The sequence below is a fragment of the Epinephelus moara genome, chromosome 3 (genome assembly GCF_006386435.1).
Source record: "Epinephelus moara isolate mb chromosome 3, YSFRI_EMoa_1.0, whole genome shotgun sequence".
Lineage (NCBI taxonomy): Eukaryota > Metazoa > Chordata > Actinopteri > Perciformes > Serranidae > Epinephelus > Epinephelus moara.
Genome location: NC_065508.1, coordinates 34,223,308 through 34,247,761, shown reverse-complemented (window position 1 = coordinate 34,247,761; position 24,454 = coordinate 34,223,308). Strand labels below are relative to the sequence as shown.

At 39.8% G+C, this 24,454-nt stretch overlaps 3 protein-coding genes across 4 annotated transcripts in view; 1 reads left to right on the top strand and 2 right to left on the bottom strand.

Moving 5' to 3' along the window:
* The first annotated feature begins 586 nt into the window (after positions 1-586).
* Positions 587-8,258, top strand: pcolcea (procollagen C-endopeptidase enhancer a). The gene is made up of 9 exons (XM_050040988.1): positions 587-739; positions 4,276-4,384; positions 4,481-4,739; positions 5,718-5,842; positions 6,820-6,956; positions 7,059-7,405; positions 7,493-7,570; positions 7,644-7,814; positions 7,908-8,258. The coding sequence occupies exons 1-9, from the start codon at positions 651-653 to the stop codon at positions 8,036-8,038; spliced, it is 1,446 nt and encodes a 481-aa protein (XP_049896945.1). The 5' UTR covers positions 587-650; the 3' UTR covers positions 8,039-8,258.
* A 4,161-nt stretch (positions 8,259-12,419) lies between these two features.
* On the bottom strand, positions 12,420-15,536 carry tmem88a (transmembrane protein 88 a). Its single transcript, XM_050041141.1, has 3 exons — positions 15,027-15,536; positions 13,434-13,762; positions 12,420-12,962 (listed from the first exon to the last, which is right to left on the bottom strand). Exons 2-3 carry the CDS (start codon positions 13,743-13,745, stop codon positions 12,675-12,677), a joined length of 600 nt encoding a protein of 199 aa, XP_049897098.1. The 5' UTR covers positions 13,746-13,762; positions 15,027-15,536; the 3' UTR covers positions 12,420-12,674.
* Positions 15,537-20,102: 4,566 nt separating this feature from the next.
* LOC126387699 (uncharacterized) overlaps positions 20,103-24,454 on the bottom strand; it is a 29,475-nt gene continuing 25,123 nt past the window's right edge. For both annotated transcript variants that reach the window (XM_050040316.1, XM_050040317.1), the window contains one exon: positions 20,103-23,232. In XM_050040316.1, the coding sequence (XP_049896273.1) occupies positions 23,209-23,232 (24 nt within the window). In that variant the 3' untranslated portion in view covers positions 20,103-23,208. The remainder of the gene's footprint in view (positions 23,233-24,454) is intronic.

Genomic DNA, 24,454 nt, shown 5'->3' with positions numbered 1-24,454 from the left:
TTTTACATCCTGTATATATGCTGTTTAATCTACTTGGCTAAAGGTAATAATTTTATTAAGTAATGATTCTGTTCAGTAAATTACAGGTCTCAGATGTTGTATTGGAATGTAAGGATTTATGGCCCTTCCAGTTGAGTGCTACAGCTCATAGTGCCTCAGGCTCTGGACCCACCTGTGCACCCTGCATAATGATCAGCGTATGAATGTAAACGGATTTAACAGCCAGCCAAACCAAATTTCAAGCTTCTTTAACTTAAGTTCCAACCATGTAAAGACCCAGAAACATCTGCTGCAAAAAGCTACACTCCTCTCTGAGTGTCCACAAAGCCTCAGCCACAACTTCTGACACAACTCCCCCCCTGCACCTCTTTCCTAGCGCTCACAAACATCTGGCTCTAATTAGAGCCTTTGCCCTCCTCCCTCCCCACTAACGTCACCCCCCCCCCCTTGGGCTCTTTGTCGCTGCTGGTGTTGTTTCAGCATCTCTGTCCGTCTCTTCATCCATTCTCGACCCCCAGTTCCTCCCCACTAATTCAGACTCCCCGCCCATCCCGAGCGAGCGGCCTCCCCCACTGTCTTTCACCTCTTGCCTCCTGCTGCCATCTCCCTTTTCTGCAACAGTCTCCTTCGTCTTGTGTGTGTGCTGCATCATGATGCTTGTGGACTGCATCTGGGGTCTCTTCTTGGTCCTATCTCTGAGTCTAGGATGGACGAAGGCTCAGCAGAGCAACTTCACAAGGTGAGGAGAATGTCTGTGCTTGACAGTGACTCAGTGAAATTAATTATAATCCTGATTTATATGACTTCTGTGATACTGTAAGTGAGGCTGTAATTCTTGGTTTTAACAAAAAATCAACTAATTGAGCCCATAAGATCTGTAACTTAAGAACTAAAAATACTCAGAATTCTTTCCTGTCTCTGTAAGTGAATTCTTTCCAGTGCGCTGTTTGATTGGGCACAGAGTTGTCCTGTTGGTTTTTGGCTCATGATGTGAGGCGTGCTGAGTCTGCAGTGGCTGAGCCGCCACAGATGTTAATGCTTTTGGTTCTGCCTGTGGGGTCGAATCAGAACAACTTGGCTCTGGGTCTGGCCATCTTGGCTCTAATCAGCAAACGTCGGACTTTGTTGGGGTTCTGCTTTCTAAGCGCAAAGTTTGTGGGAAACTGTTTTTCCATTGCATCTAAGTATATGTTTACTTCTTCAGAATGGGGGGTGGCTAAAATGTTTTTCTTACTTTCTTACTTCTATGAATAATGTAAACAACATAATTTTCACAGTTGAGCCAAAACAACAACTCTCCGCACCACAAACTGTAAATGCCTGTAACATGCCAAAAATTAGTAACTTCATCATAACAGGCATATTCTTCTTGGCTCACAAGTATACAAACGGGTCTTATGTAGGCCTAGTCATAACCCTGCTGGCAAGAGCCACAAATAGGAAATTTTCCCTTCTGCGAAACAAGTTCTGACATTCAGTGAGCTCTAAGTGTTTGGAAAGCAACAAAATTTATGACATAAAGTAACAAAATAACTTTGTTGGAGTAGTCTGACAGCTGTTAAATGTGTCTGTCAGCTATCTGCAAAATGTTTTTTCTTCCTTCAATATTGTGACTAGCACAGAAGCGCTCTCACACTGTAAACCATGGCAACCCATCCAGAATGATTTTAATGTCCATGACACCATGTGATAATCATCAGTTGTAAGCTTTGGTAAAATTTCATATTTAACAGGTTAATGATGATTCTGCAACCAGAACCTTTACGCTTTAAAATCAACTATAATCTTTAAATGAACTCAAATACAAACACTATCTCACAGGTGTTAGGCCTATATCGGTTGAAACACTTTTACTACTGTGTTGTCATTTAATAACTGTGGGACCCCAAAATATTCAATATTAGATAAATAAAGAAAATGTTGAATAAATAATCCCATGAATAAATTGTGCAAAGAAACCATCAGTTATAAATGACTGAAGACATGTTAAACCACGAGTCATTAGGGGCGATTATGAAATGTTATTTCATCATTCATTTTCATTCATTTTTTCTTGGAAAGCAATTGAATATCATTATAGACAAACTTCAAACTGCCCTTTTTCAAAGTTTTATTTCATAATGGCCTTTTTTTCTCCCCAATTTTATTTCATTTCATAAAGTCACCGTGATCTCACTTAACGCTAGCCTACCTCCTGCCTCTGTTGGAGCCATGTTATCCGCAGAGCCCCCACCTGTGGGGACAGGATAACTCCTTCATTAGCAAATGCATCACAGGGCATTGAAACACCTGGGGACAGTCACGACGCATAACATAACAACTTCTACCTAAAACAGTAGTCAAACAAGTCCCAATTTAGAAAGCAGATGGGCAAAATGAATATTCTGTCAGATCATGGTGCATGCCCACATTACATTATCTCCCATTAGCTTTTATTTCTGTCTACATAAACGACACCTCAAACAAATCCACAGACAACACAGATTTCAGCAGTATATATTTGTCAAGGACTCACAGCGTAAACTGTCGAACAAAATTCCCCCTTGATACATTTACAGCTACAAATTATGTCTTACCTTAGATTTTTTTTTGTAGTCAAAACTTTAAAAATCACCAAAAAACACTAGAAATGTTAATACTTTGGGCAGTTTTCAGCCTGCATGGTTAAATCAGTGAGTTTTATTCTATGAAAATCAAACGCCTCCTCGCAATTTTTCACAGCCCCCTCAGTCTTTTGAGCCAGCAAACTCTGTTGACACCAAATTTAGCCAGTTAGCTCCTGTTGGCTAATGTTAGAGCAACCATAATGCTAATGTTCTTCTAAATTAACCAAGTGGAGGCTGCTACTGGAAATAAAAACTGTACACAGACAGATTAACTAAACGTCTTTAGCTTTTAAGCTTTAGCTCAACAAGGCTGAACGTGCTACCTAGCTAGCCAGCTAACTAGCTAGCCCAGCTTGTGATCTTAAAGTGTTACTCGGCATCAAGGTGAGGAGCCAGTGTAAGCAGAGTTAGCAGTGTTAGTGTGCTCTTGTTGGATGAGTGACCACAGAGAAAGACTGTCTTATGTTCATCACAGAGTCTTGAGTCTGTCTCTGAGGAACACATTTAGAATCAAAAAGCTGCTGAGGAAACTTTGAATAAACCAGCTAATGTTGGCTGCTGCAATTAACACTGTCTCTTTGCTTTGATGCTGAGCAATAAACCAAGCACACAGCCCTGCCTCAACAGTTAGCTTTAAATTCAACTGTAAAACTCAGTTATTCTAGGGTGCATTCATAAATCTTATCTGGCACACACTCTTCACTAAAGTATGAGCACTGTTGTTCAAAGAAAGAAAACTCTCTATTTCTACATTAATTAAAAAACAGTTAAGTTAATCACACATTTACTTCACTTGATGCTCTGCTGCTCCATCTCCCCAAACAGAGTGTGCTCTGCTGCTCCATTAGTGTGGTGCTCTAAATAACCGAACTCTACATTCCAACAACGCTCTGAATTTGTTAACGTCTTTGAGTGAATATATCCAAATGCACCCTTAATGCCAACATAACATTTTATAATCATGAGTTAAGTTTGGAAAATTATTTCACAAATGTATTAGTAATATTACACACAAATTATTAAAAATGAATTAAAAACTGTCATTAATGTATTTATTCATATGACTTTTAATTTCAAAATTGCTTATGCAGGTTATTTATTTAATAGACTTTAGGGGCTCCCACATAACAACCATTTTCAGCACTTGACTTTTCAAATTAAGTGAGGCCTCACATCTATTTTAAGGCTGTAATATTTCATAACTAAGCATGAGGAAACAAGGATATCTTTGTTAATAAATCATCTTCATCTAAACATGTTCTTGCAACAGAGCTTATGTGTTGACACAGACACAACTTGCTGGTGGCACAACCTTTTGTTTTTGCTAGCTTTGTTAGGTCATCTTAGGTCAGATTTTAATCAGAGAAATCATATGCCACAATACTCCCTGTTGAGTAATACCTTGTGGTCTGATGGCCAGACAATGAAAATTCTTGTTTAGCCTACAGTACAGTTTTTCCAGTAAGTTCCACAATACCTCAGTGTCCTGCAGTAGTCAGAGTTAAGAGAAAGACTGCTAAAGGAAGTCAGTCACAATAGTTGTATTTGAGGGAGTTGAGCAACTCTCAGTGGACCTGTATGAATATAGTTCAATGTCTCCAAGACCTACAATGCCATTAATACTGTCCAATACTAATATTTCCCCCACTGTCTGTCTCCTTCATCACAGGCCTGTGTTCTACTGTGGAGGAGACCTGGTCTCAGAGTCAGGCTTTGTCGGTAGTGAGGGGTTCCCAAGCTTCTACAAACCCAACAGCAAATGTACCTGGCGTATTACTGTGAGTCACTTACCAGCTGCAGCATGTCTAAACGCTGACGCCTTTCTCACTCAGTGTTTCAGTGTCTGACTCATATTCAACCTCTCTGGTTTCCAGGTCCCAGAGGGAAACGTGGTCATGCTCTCTTTCCGCATTTTTGACCTGGAGGCTGACTCACAATGTCGCTACGATTATTTGGATGTTTACAACGGCCACTCCAACTTGGTACAAAAACTAGGCCGCTTTTGTGGAACTTTCCGGCCTGGCGCCCTTATATCTACCACAAACACCATGATGTTAGAGATGGCGTCTGATGGAGAGACACAGGGCAGAGGGTTTGTGGCCTATTTCAGTGGAGCCAAACCGTATGTAGATGGTATGTGGTCACAATATTTATTTATTTATCTATTAATTTTTATATCATGCCTACGAATATGTCCAGCCATGGGCATAGCAACAAACTATAAATTATATAACTCCATTACTATCAACTAGGAGGGGTAAATACTCATGGATTTTTTTACAACTTTGCAACCCAAAATTTGATCTATAATTTACCTATAAATGAATTACTTATGAACCATTAATAAAGCTATCATAACTTAACTTGTAACTGTAAAACAAGACTACAGTGAAATCTTGTTCAGTTGTCTCTTATCATGAAACACACACTCTTTCTCAGTGCCAAGCCCAAAAAATATAGCTTTTTTTCTACCTCCTATATTATTTGCCCAGGGCACATTAAAGCTCTACCAACCATGAGGGAAATAACACAGATATATTTGAGTAATATTTCCTTAAAAGTGGTACAAGATCATAACTGATAAGCCCAATAATCACTGTAGATACATGGGTATGGTTGTTATTAAGTTATTTATACGTGGGGGCACCCTGGTTACTTATGGTTCATGTGTCAACCATTAACCACAACATTCCACCCCTCTCCCCCCACATCTACTGTATCTCTTTACTATCTGCTCTAATAAAAGCATAAAATGCCCAAAAATGATAAAGAAGGAAAAGACCAAGTTACTTGTACAAGTAAAAACAGATGTAATAAGCCGGGGGGACGGGGCCCACACAGGGCCTCAAGTTCCATGCTATGCCCCTGAGCTTGAACAGTTTATTTCACCTCTGGACACTTCTGACTCTGCCAACATCAACAACTGGATTAAAAATAGCAGCTCTTCATTGTGCAACTAAGAACTTTAACTTCCAGATAAGCTGACTTAAAAGTCAAGAAGTTATCAAGAAAAAGTTAGTGAATAAAATCAGTACTTTGCGTACTTCGAAGAGTATTTTCTACTGTTATCTTTCGTCATTATTCTCATGAAGTGTATACAACTTGTTTCAGACGAGCAGTTCTGCGGGGGGAAGATAACAAAGTCCCAGGGAGAGATCATGACGCCCAACTGGCCCGACAAGAAATACCCTCCAGGGACCAGCTGCTCATGGCTTATCACTGTGGAGCCTGATATGGTCGGCAGCACACTCATCACCCAGCATGGAACCATTTTATTTTCCAAAGTCTTCACAAACCTGACATGGAAAACAGCTCTTTAAAGGGATTGTTCAGATTTTTTGAAGCGGGGTTGTACGGTATACCTATCTATAGACAGTATATTACATACAGTAGATTTCAGTCAGCACGCCCCCAATTTGGAGAGTCAGGCTAGAGCCCGACATGGAAGCTAAGCAATGTACTGATGTGGTGGGGACAGCAACAAAATATGTTGCCACTTTAAAAAAAATCCCACCTAAAAATATCAATATTACTTTAAGTGTATGCTATTTTTTTTTTTTTAGAATATTTTCACTGCTTTACCTTATCGTCAGACAGTGACTTCCAATGGGAAAATGAAGCCGTTATATTGCTGTCTTCAAAGCCAGACTCCATTGAGAAAAACAATGTTTTAACATTGCTGAACACAGGAGATGTTCGTTGATCTACCACTGCCTCAAACAGTTATTTTGTTTGTGTTATTGTGTGACGTTGGCATTTAAAAGGTTAGTTCAGATTCACCAAAGTCACACAATAACACAAAATAACTAACTGATCAAAGCATTGGTAGACCAGCAGCTCCCGTGACCAGCAAGCTAAAATTACTGGGGGATGGGGAACTGGTTACGGCTTTCCTGTTGGCACAGGCAGCCTGATGAAAAGGTAAAGCTGTGAGAATACTCTCAATATAGTGTACACTTAATCTGGTATAATTTTTTTTAGGTAAAATATGTTTTGTTGCTGCCCCCCATCCACATTATTTCATATCTTGCCTTAAGTGTTGGGCTCCAGCCTGCTTTGTCAGACTTGGGGGGGGTGTTGACTGACATCTACTGTATGGAATACTTTAGCTATGGAGAAGTACCTCATACAAACCCATCTCCAAAAATTCAAACTATCTCTTTAAGTTACTTGTCAATTTATAATCATATTCCTGTTTCCGTTTTGATACCAGGTAATCCAGGTGAAGTTTGATAAGTTCGTCTTGGAGGCTGACACCTATTGTCGGTTTGACTATGTGGCATTCTTTAACGGCGGAGAGAGAGATGATTCACGGCTGATTGGAAAATACTGTGGTGATCGGGCCCCACAGTAAGTGACAGAAATCTCTAAAGCTCTTTGTTGGCCTTCAAAGTTATTTTAAATCAACTACTCTAAACTTTCCAAATCTTTTTCAATTTGTCTCTTGTCCAGGCCCATCATAACCAGTGGCAACGTGCTTCTGGTCCAATTTGTGTCTGACCTCAGTGTGACATCTGATGGATTCCTCGCCCACTATAGCAGCGTCCCACATGGTACTGAGATACCAACAGTCAACTCAGGAGCCGGTACGAGGTCCATTCCTCCAAAACCTGCAGTCAGACCTGTTGCACCTAAACGTCCTGCTGTCACTGCAAAGCCACCTACTCCCACTGCTAGATATGTGCCACCTGAGCCCACCCAGAACCCCAAACCAGTTAAACCCACAAGAGGCCGTGGACAGGGTACCACAGGCCAGGACAGGAGGCCGCCTGTCACAAGACCAAACGGAAAGAGGCCTGGTGGGTGAAATTATGTGCATGCTGTGCTTGTGTTTCAGTGTGCAGAAGATGTATATCTAATGTACATTTTATGTTTTATGTTTTCAGTCGCTCAAAATCCTCTTTGTGCCAAAGCCTGTAAAAGAGATGGAACCATCAAGACCAGTTTCTGTGCCAGTGAATTTGGTATGTTTCCAACCGTTTACATATACAAGTAACCAATGAGATGTGTGTTCTGACCGAGCTCTCCTTTTTCCAGTGTTAACTGGGAAGGTGTCTTCTCTGAGCCCCGGGCCCCGCGGCACTCTCCATATTAGTATCTCCCTCATCAAGGCCTACAAGGCAGGTCGACTAACAATCACACAAGTGGGAGAGACCATGTCAGTTAAGCTGGTGTCACAGTGCAAGAAGTGCCCATTACTCCGCAGAGGTATTTACACAAACACATACATCACAGATTGCCATTTACATTTACTCACAAATATAATACTGATCTTTCTGGTCCCTTTTTCCTTTCTGCTAGGTGCCAACTACATTATCATGGGTCAGGTGGATGACGAAGGACGTGGTACCCTGGCACCCGGTGCATTCACAGCTCCATACAAAGCCCCACATCACAGGTTATTAACAAATATCCAGAACCAACCCTGTTAGCCTCACACTGTGAAGGACGGGAAATTCAGATGACATATCAAACCCAAAAATCCAGACATTACAATGTGAAATGCAGATCTATTAAAGCACAATATTACATGAAAACATAATTACAGCTTTACCCACCAATTTAAAGGAATGCAAATGCTTTTATTCAAACATCTGCCAAACCCAATGTTTCTAATTTATATACAAATAAAGGTTTTATATCTCTTTCAAATGGTGTGACTGTGTTCTTATTCAGCTCTGGCTTTCTCTCCAACAGTGCCTCTGATTCCACCCAGTGGATATGACCGGCAATAGCATGCAAGCCTATTGCTAACTCTAACTAATTTCTTCCAAAGCAGGCGGATATATACAATCCTGTGGCATGAGTTGACCATTAGTCATAAAGAGTTACATGGAGAATAATGACCCCAGAGTGTTTGCTTGAGTTTTTTTATATTATTATTATGCTCATGTAGTTAGAGGTAAAATGAGAACAGTGAAATGTCTAAAATTTCCTATGATGACATTGTGTTATTAGATCTCAACTTCCAGAGCTGTCCTTTATTTGATATCTATGGTGACCTGATGACCTGTTCAGGATGGTCTGGGATCAGCTCTATGTCATTCAGAAAAAAATAAGCAGATGAAGAAAATGAATACATAAATGAACTGATTGTGAATGTCCACACTGAAAGAAAAATTAAAACCTGAATACTACAAAGTAAAACAGTTACAAGTCCTACATTTTACTTATTGCTCTACTGCTAATTAGCAATACTATTCCAGCAGTAAATAATATCAAATTATGTCAATCTTTTATTATAAAGATACACCTAATTGGATAAACAAAGATGTCAAATACTGTGTCAATATACACATGTGAATAGTATTTCAAAAATATGTAGATTAATCACACTTAACACGTATCTGCTGAACAAACACAAAGGGCCAGACTCCAGGCACACACAACAATGATTAATTAGTGAAAGTCATCTGAAGATACCACAGACTGAAGACATTTTTATGAAGTAGGTTCAAAGTCAAGATTTCCTGCTTTGCTTGATGCCATTGATATAGAGCCCGCATTTACCCTCTGAGTCAATGTACAGTTTTTTAGAAAGGGCAAAAATCTGCAGTTCCTGTCAGTCTCCAGTAGAGGTAGATGAAGGTCAAAAATAAATTTAGACTCCTTTGTTTTAAGTCATTCTTTGATACAACATCAGTTATTTGGTCTGACTTGAAATGTATTGAGATGTATTAATACTTATAAACAAATATGAACATATTTTTAGGTATTTAAACGAACTACTAATTCAAACAACATTAAGAACATATTAATTAAAAGATGATGTGTAAAAGTCAGAATGAATCATGCGCAAGACCCTGTGATGTCTTTGCTAATACATACACAGTGAGCTTGCTGCTTTTAAGAAAAACTCAAATGGCCAGTGTGAGTACAGAGATGATAACCTATGAACCAGATAGCATATGTACCTACTGCGTATGCCAGGGACATAATCACCTAGACTATTTCACACTGGGGGTGGGTGGAGGATTTTCAATCAACACCTTCTGCAACCCAACCATCCAGAGGGATCTAAGGGGGAAAAAAGATTAGGCTAGGGTTCTCAAAGTCTTGATAACTGAATGGCCGTCTATTATCAATCTAATGTACCAGCGCAAATATGAGTGCAGAAATCATCTTGGGATAGGGTTCCCATGTGATTCATGAGTTCTTATCTCACTGATAACAGCACAGGAGTGATGGGGCATTGATAAATGTGTCAGCTGGAAACAATTATCATTTACATATCCCGCCCCAATATATTCTGGGTTCAGAGGCCTTGCCCCGAGAATTTACGACATGGAGAGGCTACAATTATGGCCGAGAAGAGGCACTTCTTTGAGCTAGAAATTGAAAGGCTGACATCCCAGGTCCAATTTAACCAACTGGTTCTATTTGGCAGCCTGAAGGAAGTCAGAAAAATGTAGTATGGAAAGAAATCACTACTGTGGTGAGCAGCGTTGCAGTGGACATCAAACTGCAGCTGAAGTTTGAATATTTAATTTACACATCCATGATATGTACCAACCTATAACCTACATATATTAATAAAATAGCCTATATTATATAATAGTATTTTGCTTTAATAGCATATTCATATAAAAGCTTATAATTGACCCAGACTGAGAAGCTTGTGGCATGTTGGGTCTGCTTCCATTTCAGGTGTAAAAAGTAGCTGAGGAGACACAGACGCACAGCCCATAGGCTACTTGTATTTAAATATTTACACTGTTGCAGGTTTAATTATTTCTTTTTATTGATGTTTTAATGATAATTGATCTAAACATGCTTTGCTTTGTCAGTGCTTAATAAGTTTTAAATAAATTAGGGGCAGGCACCAGCAGTGTTCATCCTTTAGTCAGCCTGGAATCAGTCCCACAGAGCCAGGCAACTGCCAGCTGTGATAGACAGCGTCCATGTGGCGGTCATACACTTTTCAGGTGATAAATATGTGGCTGCAAACACTTAGATGCCTGTCAGAATATGGTCTAATATCAATTCTCCACCTCAGCCAGATTTACTGCTGCACCGTAAGTCCATGCTGACTCAAACTTGTGTACAGCAGCTGAGACCTGACGTGAGATTTGATCGTAGCCTCTGCTTATATGCATACTGATAAATGCTGAGCATTGCATGGAAATAACAAGTACCAGATTTCTGTTGTATGTTCATTTAATAAATCAGGGCCCATGACTTTTTTATGACTTTTATGTGACATATACTCTGACATTTTTATGACTTTTTTTATGACATGTCTTATGACATACAACACTTAAAAAAAACTCTCACAGTTAACAGTGATAGCCTACATAACAATCATATTACATTCTAGTTTGCCATGTTTTTAATAGATTTGAAAGTAATTAAATAGAGACACAGTACAGTGTTTTTAATTGATTGTATCTACCCACAGCAGTTGAGCAACAGCTACTGCTGGGGTACTGTACCACTACTTGTTCAAACACAGAACTGTGGTACATCGTAATACTATAGCTCGTTGTAATAATAATGGCTATTTGTTTATTTATTATAATGATTACATTAGCTTATGATTAATACAGATGGTTGGTGTGTGGTTGCCTTTCGTAGTGTAGCAAATAAATACTGCCCAGGCCTACGCCTTGAAGACTGACTGTAGCTTGTAACTAGTTTGGACACTACAGGCAACATGTGTTTGGCAGCTGGAGAACAGCTGAAAAACATTGTCCCATGAAGGTCTGTGGAACAGCAGAACAAGAAGAAACATGCTTTGCCTTTACATCCTGATGACCTTGATCACTGCAATCCAAATCCACACACTTACAATAATGTTGCCTATGAAAGTTTGCATGGGACATAAAATGCACTTTAGACTTTAAACTTCACCTCCTTCTATTAAAGGGGAACATCACCCAAATTAAGGATTCCAATATTTTATTTCCACAGCCTAGAAAAGTCCAATCAACATTTGTGAACATGAGCTACTCTCAAAGCCAGGAACCAGAGAAGTAAGTCTCAAACTTGTAATGCCATAGGGTATAAAGTCTGGAGCTGCTCCATAGACAATAAACGGGAGACTGATTTTATGGATCACAGAATGTTTTTCTTGTTTATACCCTGAGCTTTATTGTATTGTGGTGTTCTCATTTCTGGAAACAGAAAATCTACCCATATAGACCATATCATCCTGACTTCACACTAACAACAATCACTTCTGGGTAGAAAAACAAATGATTTCAGTCGCAGAGATACATAACATCAGCAGACTTATCTAATTCTGTTGTCATTTTCAACTCTAACTTTTGAAGATATATAGTTAAACACTGTGGTCCGACCTGTCTGATGTTTCTGCTGTGCTGCTGTGCCAAATGTATTTTAGCTGTGTTAAAAAAAAAATATATATATATACTACTTATACTACTTCACCTTACACACTAACCAATCAAGGCCACAGTAGACCAGCAACTAATCAGGGCAGCATTTGCTCTGGGCTGTTTGATTTTTCTTTACCTGACACATGGATTTTCTGCCTGGAAGATGTTGTGAATAAACATTGTGATTCAATCTATACTGAGAACATTCCCCTGGGTGCTCTCAGTGTCATCTATAGCATGTTTGCATCTAGCATGTATTGTCTTCAAAGCAGCTCCAAACTTTTGAACTTATGACATCACATTTGAGTGTAGCACTCTAGATTCTGGTTTTGGGAGAGAGTTGTTCATGCTGACAAATATTTTTGGACTGTCTAAGAGCATAAGACATGTTTGAGTTTTGAAAATGTGTAGTTCCCCTTTGAATAAAGTTCACAGTTTGTCCTGTTTCAGCTTGCAGATGTCAAACATAAAGCTCGGCAGGTTGAGTGACACTTTATTGTAAAAAGGTATAAAATACATTCAATATATTGAACTTGTATAAAAAAAAGCAATACTGATGTACAAACAATCACTATAAATGATGACATATGATGGCTTTTTACAATGGCTTTAGCAATAGAAATAGAAATAGAAATACAGTGGCAATTTGCATTAGAGCCAAACTCAACAACAACCCAACTCTCATCAATAAACAGAGATACATATTACAACCAAATACAATCCTCCTCTCCTACACCCACACGCTCCCCTTCCCCTCCCTCTCTCCACCTCCCTGCCCTCCACAACAGCCTCCTGAATCACCTCTCCGTTGGCGTGAAGCGGGCAGGTTCTTGTAGACGGCGCGGCTATAAGGGATGAAACACATTCCCAGCTGGAGATGTCGGGCTAGGCGACAGAAGGCGGCGAGTGCCAGGACTAGCAGAGGGGTGAGCAGCAGGAAGCCCACGACCAGCAGAGCCACACAGCCGGCATCATCCAGTATGTCTGAGCAATACAGGGATGTTCCATGGGGCTGCACCTGGAGAGCAGGAGGAGGGAATGGATCAGTAATAGCATGGATGCAAGGAGTTTGTTTGGAGGACACTCACACACACACACATGCACAGCAACCTCAAGTTCTTCAGTATGTTCCCATTGGAGAAATGACTTATTTAGTATATTCAAAGTCAGTGTGCACGGCATATGCTGGATTTCTTTAGTGTGCTGTTAGGTTACAGTGCTGTCCCACAACGCATTGCACAAAGGAACTTGAGCAGCTTAGTCACAGCTGCAAAAAATTAAAATTAAGCTCCAGGAAAATCTAGTAAGATTTTGGGAAACAGTATCAAATATCTGGAAAAACATTTTTGTTTCTCTGTGCGTAGTTTGATTGAAAACCACAGTTTGATTGACAGTCGATATCATTTCCTGTTACTACAAAAGATTTCTTGGAACCTCTCATACTTCTGTCAATCAGTCAAAAAAAAAGATTTCAACAAGGGATTGTTACCGTGGAGTGGCAAAGGAAGCCAAATATGATCATGGCGAGAGCAGGGGTGAGAATGATGCCAAAAATGATGGTGGCCAGCCCACCGTTGATCAGTGCTATGATCATATTCTGTGCAGTGACCAGCACAGAGCATGCCCAGCAGTCTAGAGAGCCCCTTAACTCCAGTGGGGGTTCAGCAGCAGCTTCGCTGCCACCCATTGAGTATGGAGGCGGCACAACGACCCCTGACCCCGCTCTGGAGGGGGAGCCCAGCTCAGAGTGGCCCTGCTCAGACATTGTCTTCTCCAGCGTCCCATTCCGTGACAGACTCATCTTTCTTGTGGTCAGTGCTGCAAGAAAGAGAAATAGTGTCAGCCCAATGATTCCATTAGTAATTAATCTACCTATAATTCTGGATTGCGGTGGTTTGAATGTAACCCTGCTGATAGAACTGAAAATCTGCTTAAACTGAATTTGTGTCTTACAATATTGAGATGAAGCTTATTTATCAGAGTGTGCCAAGTATTTTAAGTGTCTGTTGAAAAATGATATCAAACTGTTTTTTCTGTTGTGCTAAAATCTCTTCCATGTATGCCGTGAATTCTTCAGCAAATCCACTAAAATCATGGAAAGCCAAAGAATGTTAATCCATTAAGTAATGGGTTCCTTACATAATGTGGTGAAAGGTGTGGAAAGTCAACACAGATAACTGCACAGCCCTAAGTGCGAGGAAATGGGCTCCACTGACCACACCTCCAAACTCAAGGATAACCACGGCCCAGAACAATGAGCCAGGAACAGCTGGAAAATTCTGAAAAACCCCACGGATCACTAATCAGCGTGTCAGAACAATATTATGACTTTAATTCTGAAAGAACAAATGCCATGTACAACTTTGCTTACACATTAATTGTAGATGGAGTGCAAGCTTTTATTTTCATGTCTCTTTTCACTTTTATTTTTCTAAACTCAGTGATGAGAAAATGACAGGGGCGAGTTCACCATTTCCCTCTGCGCTCAAGTGTGTTAGCAGCTACTGTTATTATGCCAAGAATCATGTGAACACATGGGCTTACAAGCAATATTTTAGTTTTGTTCTGTCTGTCAGCATCATTTTAAATAAATTACAGTTCACCAAATTCGTACGCCCCTTCCGTCATCAGCTCATTTGTTTGTGATGCTGTGATACAGCTTATTTGATTGGACACATAGCAATAGAAATCTGAAAATTCAGACTTTTATAGCTTCTCCAACAATCCTGTGGCAGAGGAACCTTTTTTGATTTGCTTTCATTTTCAAGGGGTTCTGTTTGTGAGTGTTTGTAAAGTCTGTCTCCAGTCAATCATAGGGCAGCTCAAACACTTGCCTTTTGATGATGTCATCAATACAGCCTCCTTATTTTTAGATTGATCCACTTCAGAAATCAAACTAACTCTTCAGAACCATGGGAATCAAATTAGTGAAGAAACATAATTAGAGAGTTTCATTAGAATGATGCACTACATTCATCCGATTAAACTGAGCCCCATGTTGGGATCAGGATTAACATTTTTCTATTTTTTTCCAGCGTGGTTTCATTAAAAAAGAAATAGTGATAGGGTTTTTTGTACTCACTGTGTGGTAAACCTCCTCCTGAAGCTTGACTGTGGCAGCAGATGATGGCACTGTGAAAGACCTGGAGAGCGGTGAGCGGTCAGAGACAAAGAGAATTTCAAGAATTTCCTCCTGATGTATGTCTTCTCTGTTTGAAAATCCAGATCTTGAAAGCGGTATCCAAGTGGATTTTCTACTACCTAACTAAATCTAAAATCCTCTTGTATGTTGGACTATTTCCAAAAATATCATCAGATATTTAAGAACTTTTATAAATCCAAACTTCCCCCTCAGACCTCCTGTAGAGTGGGTCAGAAAAGAGCTGAACAGACTTGAGGCAAATTCTGCTTTCCCACTGGCTTCAGCGCTTCCTTCCCTGACATTCTGTTTCCTCACTCGACTCCAGTTTGAGATATGATTGAGTGGTTGTGAGTGTGTGCGAGTGTGTGTGAGTGTGTATCCTGTGTTGCCTCTGATGCGAATGCCCAGAAAGCAGGCTGGGCTGTGTTAAAGGCTGCTGTTAGTGTCTGGGTAGGGGAGCAGTGGAGGGTTTCTGTGATAACCCCTCGATCCAGGGGGAGGGAGGAAGAGTGTTTATTTGGACAGATTAGAGGAGTCAGGGTATGCTGCCCAATCCACAACACTTTACACCCGCACTGAACACTCTCTCTACTCCACTGTCAAATACTGATAAGGTGGGTTCCAAAACTCGAAACAACAGAACTGCTTTTGTATTGACTTTCATGCTGAATAAAAACTCACAAACTGCCAGTAAACCCTTGTTGTGTCTTTAGTTGGACTGTTACATAAGATGTAGGCCATACTATACTGCGCTGAGGTTGTGAGCACTGAGACATTATTATGTTGTATGTAGCAGATATGATACAACTTTATGTGTCTTTACATTTCATTAATGCTGTGATTAACAAAATTAACAAAAGCCACTTGGTTAGGGTTAGGAAGAGATCATGGTTTTGCCTTAAAATACTTGGTTTTCCTGGCACTATTCTGGCAGGAAATGCAGTGATGTCCCAGGAAAAAATAACCCAACTTCATGGCACTAACCTGGCTGGTAATGCAACGATGTCTTGTTAAAAGACAAGCACTTTTTGTGGTGCTATCCTCTCAGGAAACGCAGCAGAATCTCAATAAAAAACAAGCACTTTTTGTACTTCAGGCTGGAAATGCAGGTACGTCTCAGGAAAAAACAGTATCCTATTATGTGACAGCGCTTTTCATGGCACTATTCGGCCGTTCAAGAAACGCACAGATGTCCTGGTTTAAAAACAATCACTTTTAGTAGCACTATTCCGACAGTAAACACAGAAATGTCTCATTAAAAACAACTGCTTTTCATGGCACTATTCAGGCTGGAAATGCAGCCATTAAAAACTATTACCCTATTACGTTACGCAACCATGTCTTGCTAAAAAAATAATCTCTTTTTGTGGCGCCTACCTGGCAGGAAATGCAGCTTTGTCCTGATGCCCTCCTGACAAGAAATGCAGTGATGTAGTGGTAAAAAACAATAGCTTTTGTGGCACTATCCTGGCTGAAGACACAGCGGTGTCTCAGTAAAATAAACAACTGCTTTTTGTGGCACTAGCCTAGAAGGAATCACAGCGATGCCTCAGTAAAAAGAACTGCCTTTCATGGCTGGGTCACTGAAAAGCACCCTTTTCTTTTGTTTGTTGGCCTTGAACAGTGGTCTGAAGGGGTCTGCAACCTGACAGGTGTCTCGCCTAGGTGACACGTCATCCACCATCCCCTCCACCTATCGATGGCAAAATCAGCCATGTCACTTTAGAAATGTTGATGTGAAACATAGATACATAATGAAATATATCTCTGGTTTGCTGCAATGTACAATGTCAATATTTCCTTCTGCTGACTGGGCTGAGACAGCACTTTTAGACTACTCCGAAAGCACAGAGCTCTGAAACAAAAAGGTGAGGGCCAAGTCAGAGTTTCTCTAGATTGTCTCAGAGGCTGGAATGACAGAGGATTGGCCCTTGACCTTTTTGACGAAAAACAGAGCTTGGCTCTCAGAAAACACAAGGAAATGAGGAAGGGGGTGGGGTAGAGGGGGGTGGGCACTGACTAATTTGGTGGAGAAAAGAGGCTGTCATGGGACTGATAAGAAACCAGAGGGGCTCAGTTCAAAGGGTGAAATTGGTATTTTGATATGAAGTCTCATTTTTTCTCATCATTTTGTTTATTTCTTCACAGGGGTAGGGTAAGGGGTACTCCCTGGAGAGAGTAAGGGCATTTTACCAGCTACGAGGAAAAATGAACAAAGAGTCTGTGAATGTACTGGCTAAAAAAATGCAGGAACACTGGGTGGTTTTGTCATTAACAATGCCACAGAGTGTACTGTTTATATGCGTATGTCAAAGTCTGGGGGGGTTGGTAGAGGAAGAGCACTCTTCCTGTCCTTGGAACCGGGATATCCGCCTCTGTGTCCACGTTCCATGACATGTCCCTGCATCTGCAGTTTTAGCAATCTTGTGTCCTTTAACCCTGGAGACTGAGAGACTGTAGAAATAAAATGGCAAAAATAGCAACCAGAAAGAAAAGCCTCTATTATGCTCATAGAAAGGAATCAAGACAGTCTGATTCCATGTGGCCCTGACTATTGTTGCTATCTGTTGTTTTAAAATGGTAAAAAATACATGTCATGTGTCATGTTATTTTAGTTTATACCCTGATTTATATCATTGACAGTATATTAGCTGTCTGTACAGCTTGGTCATATAATCTAGGCCACACTTCTACCAAAAAAAAAGGAAAAAGAAAAACAGAGATTTCATGAGTTTGATAATATCATTATTCACATAACTTTCTGTTACTTGGATTACTATACTTCCAAACTAAATGGAGAGGCTGCAGCATTGACAAAATTATATCAGGGAAATTTTGGAGGGAAAATAAATGAATTTTGCTCTTTCCTCCCTCAAAATCAACTGTGGAGCTTTAAACAAACTGGTCCAGTGGAACCACCCAGTGGCCATCAGCTGCAAACTAGGACTGAAGGGCAGCTGCAACATATCAGTGTTTGAACTATGAGAGCAAGGAGCCACGAACCGTCAGCTCACTATGACTCACCCAGTACGCCTACGCATGTATTTGCACTGTTAGATTTATATGACAATAATAAGATTAAAAGGACAGTTCCTCCCCAAATCAGAGCTTTCTTATCAGTCTTGATTGTTTTGGTGTGAGTTATCGAGTGTCAGAGATATTGTAGAGATGTCTGCCCTCTCTCCAGTATAATGGAACTAGAAGGCACTACATAGCTTTATGTGCTAAAAGCGCCCCCAAAAAAAATACATATGAAAATTTAAACAGCAATGTCTCTTCCCAGAAATCATGACCTGGTTACACAAGACAATCAGACCTGTTGTGAGCAGTTTCATGTAGGAACTATTTCTTTTCTACACCCACCAATTGTATCACCGCGCAGAGGGAAGCATGCATTCATTGCTAGCTCACCTTGTACCTCTGAGCAAGCTAACGTTAGATCTTAGCCAAGGATGCCACTCATGCTGTCACGAGCACGAGCCTCTCATCCATGATCAGTGGTGTAGTTGGCAGTGTTTGTGGAAACTTTATTACACAGAGCTTGTGCACAATACAGGTGTAAAGTATGCAAGGCTCGCTGTTGTATGGTGACACACTCTTCAGTATGACGACTAAAAACAAGACTAATTGTCTACAGCCATGCTAGCAGCTCTGTGAGGCTGTACTTATAGGCACAGGAGGCTAGTGCTATGAGCTAAATGCTAACATACTAATGCTAAGCAGGTGCATTAACCATGATCACCATTTTAGTTTAGTGTGTAAGCATGTTAACGATAGCAAATTAGCAAGGTACAGCTGAGGCTGATGGTAAAAGACTGCTGCAGGGATGACCTTTTTTTTTGTAGGCCAACGAGGAAGTTAGCGTTTCACTGGTTCCCTCATTAAAAAGCCTGTCGGGTTTTCCCACTGAATACTATCTTTGTTGGGCAGGATAATCTTCTTTAATTAACACCACTTTTATGATTTTGAAGTTTAAATGTAATCCCCAGAGGTAAAATGCTAATGTTAGGCTATAAACAAAGTACACCATGGTTACATGACATAACGTTGCCGCCACAACAAGCCTGTCAAGTTGTGTTCAGGGTACGTACTGTGGTCTCATTAAGCCATTTGTTAGCAACTGCCATTTTAAAGACACCGAAAGGCTTCAAAATTCACAAGCAGGGTATTTACTGTCATAGAGCAAAACATGAAAATCTAAAGCTTGTGTGAACCACAGACCTTATTTCAGGCATCTTCCCAAAAACCCATTCAAAAAACTCATTGTCTTTGAAATGAGGAAAGCAGGAATGCAAAAATGCAAACTCATATCTGGGTTTTTAGGCCTCATTGCTGCAGCACTTGCCACTCAATTTTAAAATTGAAATTCTGACCAGATGATGGTGCTACATTTAAAGTCAGTGAAAGAGAAAGGTTAGGGGATTACCAAAGTCAAAGGATTCATCCTCTGGGATCTATGGATATTTGGACCAAATTTAATGGCAATCCATCCTATAGTTGTTGAGATGTTTCAGTTTTGGCCAGTCCACAGCTGGCCAAAATGCCATGCTGCTAGCATAGCTGAAATAAGGGCCTTACAAGGGCCACATAATAAACCTATGTCTTCATAAATCTGCCTCTCTGCAAGATAGATGACTCAAATAATGGTTTAATATCTAAACTGAGTTAATCATAACAGTATCAAACCTGATTTAACCTGGAAGACACTGCCTATCAAGTACTTAGTTGGAACTGAATACAGCTTTCTTAGAAAACATGTAAAATTGTACTGAATCATGCAGTAGCCTAAAGGTTTTTCCAGTGATACAGTGAAAAGAAAGACATTTTTCTCGCATTCCATTCTTCGTTCTCAAGAGCTGATAACAGCTACAACTCGTATCCGTTATATCACTTTGGACATACAGAGAGAACATGCCTGAATACCTGCAATAGGACTGAATCAATCAAACTCTAAACACCAGAAGGCAACTAATGAGACTGCAGAGAGGAAACCAAAGGCAAAGACTCGTTGTTGAATAATTTATCAAAACATTTTATTTTCTCGAACAACAATACAATATATCACAGAAAAATCACAGAGGGATTTAAGACAGGTCTGGCTCAGGTTTTCTTCTATGTGAGTTCTTTTTGAAAACAATAAGTGCAGCATAAATCAAACAAGTCAAGAGTAAAAAGAGCATCATTACTTCCTTCAAATAATACCAATAATGAGGACAAGACACACACACAAAAAAACCGAAACCTCGACGTCATTAAAAGTCACATCCCTAAAAGTCTCTGCAAAAGTGTCAAGAATTACAACTACTGCTAATGCTCATCATAAAACCACTAATGCCTCACAAGATTATGAATTTCATACAATGGAAAAAACGTTTTTAAAAGATCCTGTAAGATCTGTTAGATACAGTACAAAGACATCATTCCATTTCTGTTACCAGCAAACTGTGTTGAAATGGTTCTAAGCACCAACTGGTTGGTTTGAGTTGTATCACTGACATACTGTATGTTCATACATCATTATATGCTGTTTAATGAGGGGGCACTGAGGCAAGGAGGGGTCTAGCACCATGAAAATTAAACTGCCCCCTGATTGCACTTCCCCTATCCACATATTATGACCAAACTACATTTTTAAAATACCTTGTAGCCCCTTATCAAGTGAAGTACCCTTTGATATGCAATAAATATATAAGAAAACAACCATGTACAGTATAAATAATGTCACAATTTACAATTTTCCATTTTCTCTGTAATCCAAAAAACAGAAACTGACAACAAAAAGAGGTATAAAAGTGGGAAGAAGTTCCCATTGCAGTAATTTAAACTAGAGTGAAACAGGATATTTTTTAGGGTGTATTATAATACAGCAACAACGAAAACAAATGACTGAGGTGGACAAATCTGACCATATACAAATTAGATTTTTGATTGAGAACAAAACTACGCAATTGTCCTAGTAAACCTGAAAACAGATACATTATGTACAGTAAATGGTGTGCACAGAGGGTGGGGCTGAAAGTGGACAGTCGTCATTTGTGGAAAGTTTAATTATTTGATTATACAGCGGTAATGCTGAACCTCTATTCAAACGATAGAAGATAGGCCCAACCAACTCACTGCATGTGAATACAGTCCGCTGCAGTAAGTGATAATCAAATGTTATGTAGGAAGTAAAGTTTTAACATATGAAGCCAAAGGTCGTGTAGCCTTAGCGAAATGAGACCCTTTATTGTGAAGGACTGTCTAAATGTTGGGAAAATAAAAATAAAAACTTCTCTTGTCATGACTCAATTCATGTGCTCTTTAGCAAGGTAAATTAGAAATACAGTATATTAAACCCCTCTTGCAGTGCATGGTGCCTCATCAGCAGTGGCGTCCCCAGAAATTTTTTATAGGGGTGGCCATATGGGGCCATTGAAAATCTTGAGGTGGCAAACAAAAACCAAAATCCAAAATTGAGTTTCAGGTATTCAGGTATGTTATGCTGTTGAAGTATATACTCAATTTGAAAACAATGTCAAAGTCAGTGTTGGGCAGTAATAATATTACTTTTTCCAGTACCCAATAATCCATTTTCATTTAGATCTGAAGTTGACAGTTCAAGGGACCCATTTCAAAAATGGCCATGCCAGTTGTTCCTTGGCCAAAATCTAGCCTAAATCTCGAGCATTATTTACCCTTCTTCACGACAAGCTATGCTGACATGGTTGGTATCAATGGATGCCTTAGGTTGTCTAGTTTCACAAGATACCATTACTGTCACACTAGCATAAAAATCAGAGTGCCTCAGACAGTAATGTCGGCGTCCCATTGTATTTGCCAGTGGAGGCCAAAGCCCCCCCCACTCTCCCCTTGGGGGCGCCACTGCTCATCAGGATGGATGTTTGGGGCAAAATGAAAACACTGAGGTGCCATTCAATCTGATTATCTATTTGGCCTCATTGGCTTTTGCATTAAAAGATTATGATTGTGTGTCTCTTTGGACATATTACGTTTTACAGACTGTAATTGGCACCTCATTAACAATAACATTAAATGGTAACTTCGGCCCCTCTGTACCCCATCTACGCACACCACTGTGTATTTCTATAAATTCATTCACAATTTACAGTTATTTATTTTCTCTGTCATCTAGAAACAAGAACATAGCAACAAAAGAGGTATAAAACTGGGATTGTTCTCCCATTCCAAAAATAAAAACGACATTATGTCTGTTTTCCGTGCGTATCATAGAAACCACACCGACGACTATTTAGCTGGACTTGTGAAAAAACAAAAAAATCTAATTATTCATCTACATACTTGATTTCCAACAAAGAATGAAACCATATTAGTCCTCTAGTAAACCCGTATTTTAGAGAAACTGATAAAAGTTTTTGATTTGTTTTTTAATACATACATAAATCCTTATTTGTGTGTTTAATCCTCTAATTACCTCTCCTCTAAATACAGTTTGCAAGGCCAATGTGGTGTACTTCTAGGCTGGTAAAACTTTCTTTAAGTATCGAACGAGAATAAATTAGATTGGAATAGCACCTCAAAGAGTATACAGACAGGAATTACAAATGTCAGAGTTTACCTGAATACCAAAAAAAAACAACAGGAACCAATACGATGCCAAATGTGACAATCAGCTACTTCTCCTGTGAAGCGATTCCCCTGCTGGTACAACAGAATCACAGCAAATTCATGGACATATAGAATAACTAGATTGGTGTAAAAAAGTTCTACTGAATTTGCATAAAAGTACCTGAATTTACACACAGAACCGGCTACTTGACGCTTTTGAATCACAGCAGTGTCCGTTGAACATATAACCTGATTTTCAGTGCTAGCAGTGCTCACATTTTTTTTTGTACATGTCTGAAATGCTTTTCGTGTGAAGTACCAGTCTAGTCATTCTATTTCAAAACACACGTCCAATCAGCAGCTGGTATGGGGAAGACAGTGAGCTATAGTTGGATTGGCTGAGTATCCATACCTTATTGTGTGATGTAAACAATATTGAGTAAACGTGATTGGCTGATTCAGAGAGTGTTTGCAGGAATAGATTGCCTTGAAGACAACATTTGTGCTGCCATTAGAGTTTTGGTTATGGCTGAAAGACACCAGGGACGAGTCCTCACTTTGAAAAGGGTGATGGAGCCTAGAGGGGAGGAAAAAGAGGAAGAGACAGAGTTCAGTTGGCATCTTGGAAAACTGTGTGTGTGTCTGCAGGTGAAACAATTTAAACACCACATCTACAAATATCTAATATACACAAAATACCAGAGGTGGGACCAAGTCATTGTTTGGCAAGTCACAAGTCAAGACTGACAAGCCCCAAGTCAAGAAAGGTAAGCTCTGAGTCAAAGCCCAAGTCAAGAAAGGCAAGCCCCATGTCAAGTCCCAAGTCAAGACTGACAAGCCCGGAGGTAAGTCCAAGTCAAGAGAGGCAAGCCCAAAGTCAAGACTGACAAGTGACCATGTGAAGTCTCAAGTCAAGAGTGACAAGTTCCAGGTCAAGTCCCAAGTCAAGAAAAGGAAAGTCCCGAGTCAAGGCCCAAGTCAAGACTGACAAGTCCTGAGTCAAGTCCCAAGTCAAGACTGACATATCCCAAGTCTTAAACTTTGAGTTTCAAGTCCCAAACAAGTCCTGACGCACTCTTTACCAAATGTAACGGCATTTTAACATAAGAGTAATAAAGTTAGCTATGCATTTGTTTGCTATGTTAATATTAGCCTTGACTAAACGTTCTTTGTGAAACTTACAATTTGGAACAAAGTTGGAAGCTGTTGCATCTGCATCTGTCATTTTTGATCCACAGGTCTTGCATACTGCAAATTGGGTTTTTTTTGTTTTTGTTTTTTTTATGATCACGGTATGGTTTTTGTATTTGTACATTTTCTTTGGTATAAGTTTTTTTAACTGGTACTCAGTAACTTATCATCGGCTCTCTCCTACAACTTGACTGGATGCTGTTGGATTGGTTCAAACAAGGTAGATCATCTGGGGAACTATGTGTCGACTCATTGGGAATTAATTGCATCAATGTTTGTTGATTTAGGAAATGAAGAGAAATAAATTAATTTGTGGCACACTTTTTAAACAACATACTTTTAAATCTTTGGGGGAAGGTATCAAGTATTTGCATGTCAAAAGGCTCCAGCACAAGTGAACACCACCCAAAAATCATATTTTTCCACATACTATTCTATACGCTACAACAGATAGCGTTATAATGGATGATAAAAACTGTTAATGTCACATATAAAAGATGTTGCTGCAGCTATTGGGTAAGAAAGCACACTAGTGGTTTTGCATGTTCCAGCATGTTAACTACACATGCACTGAAGGGGTAAAGTGGGATGAAAATCTGCTTGAGATG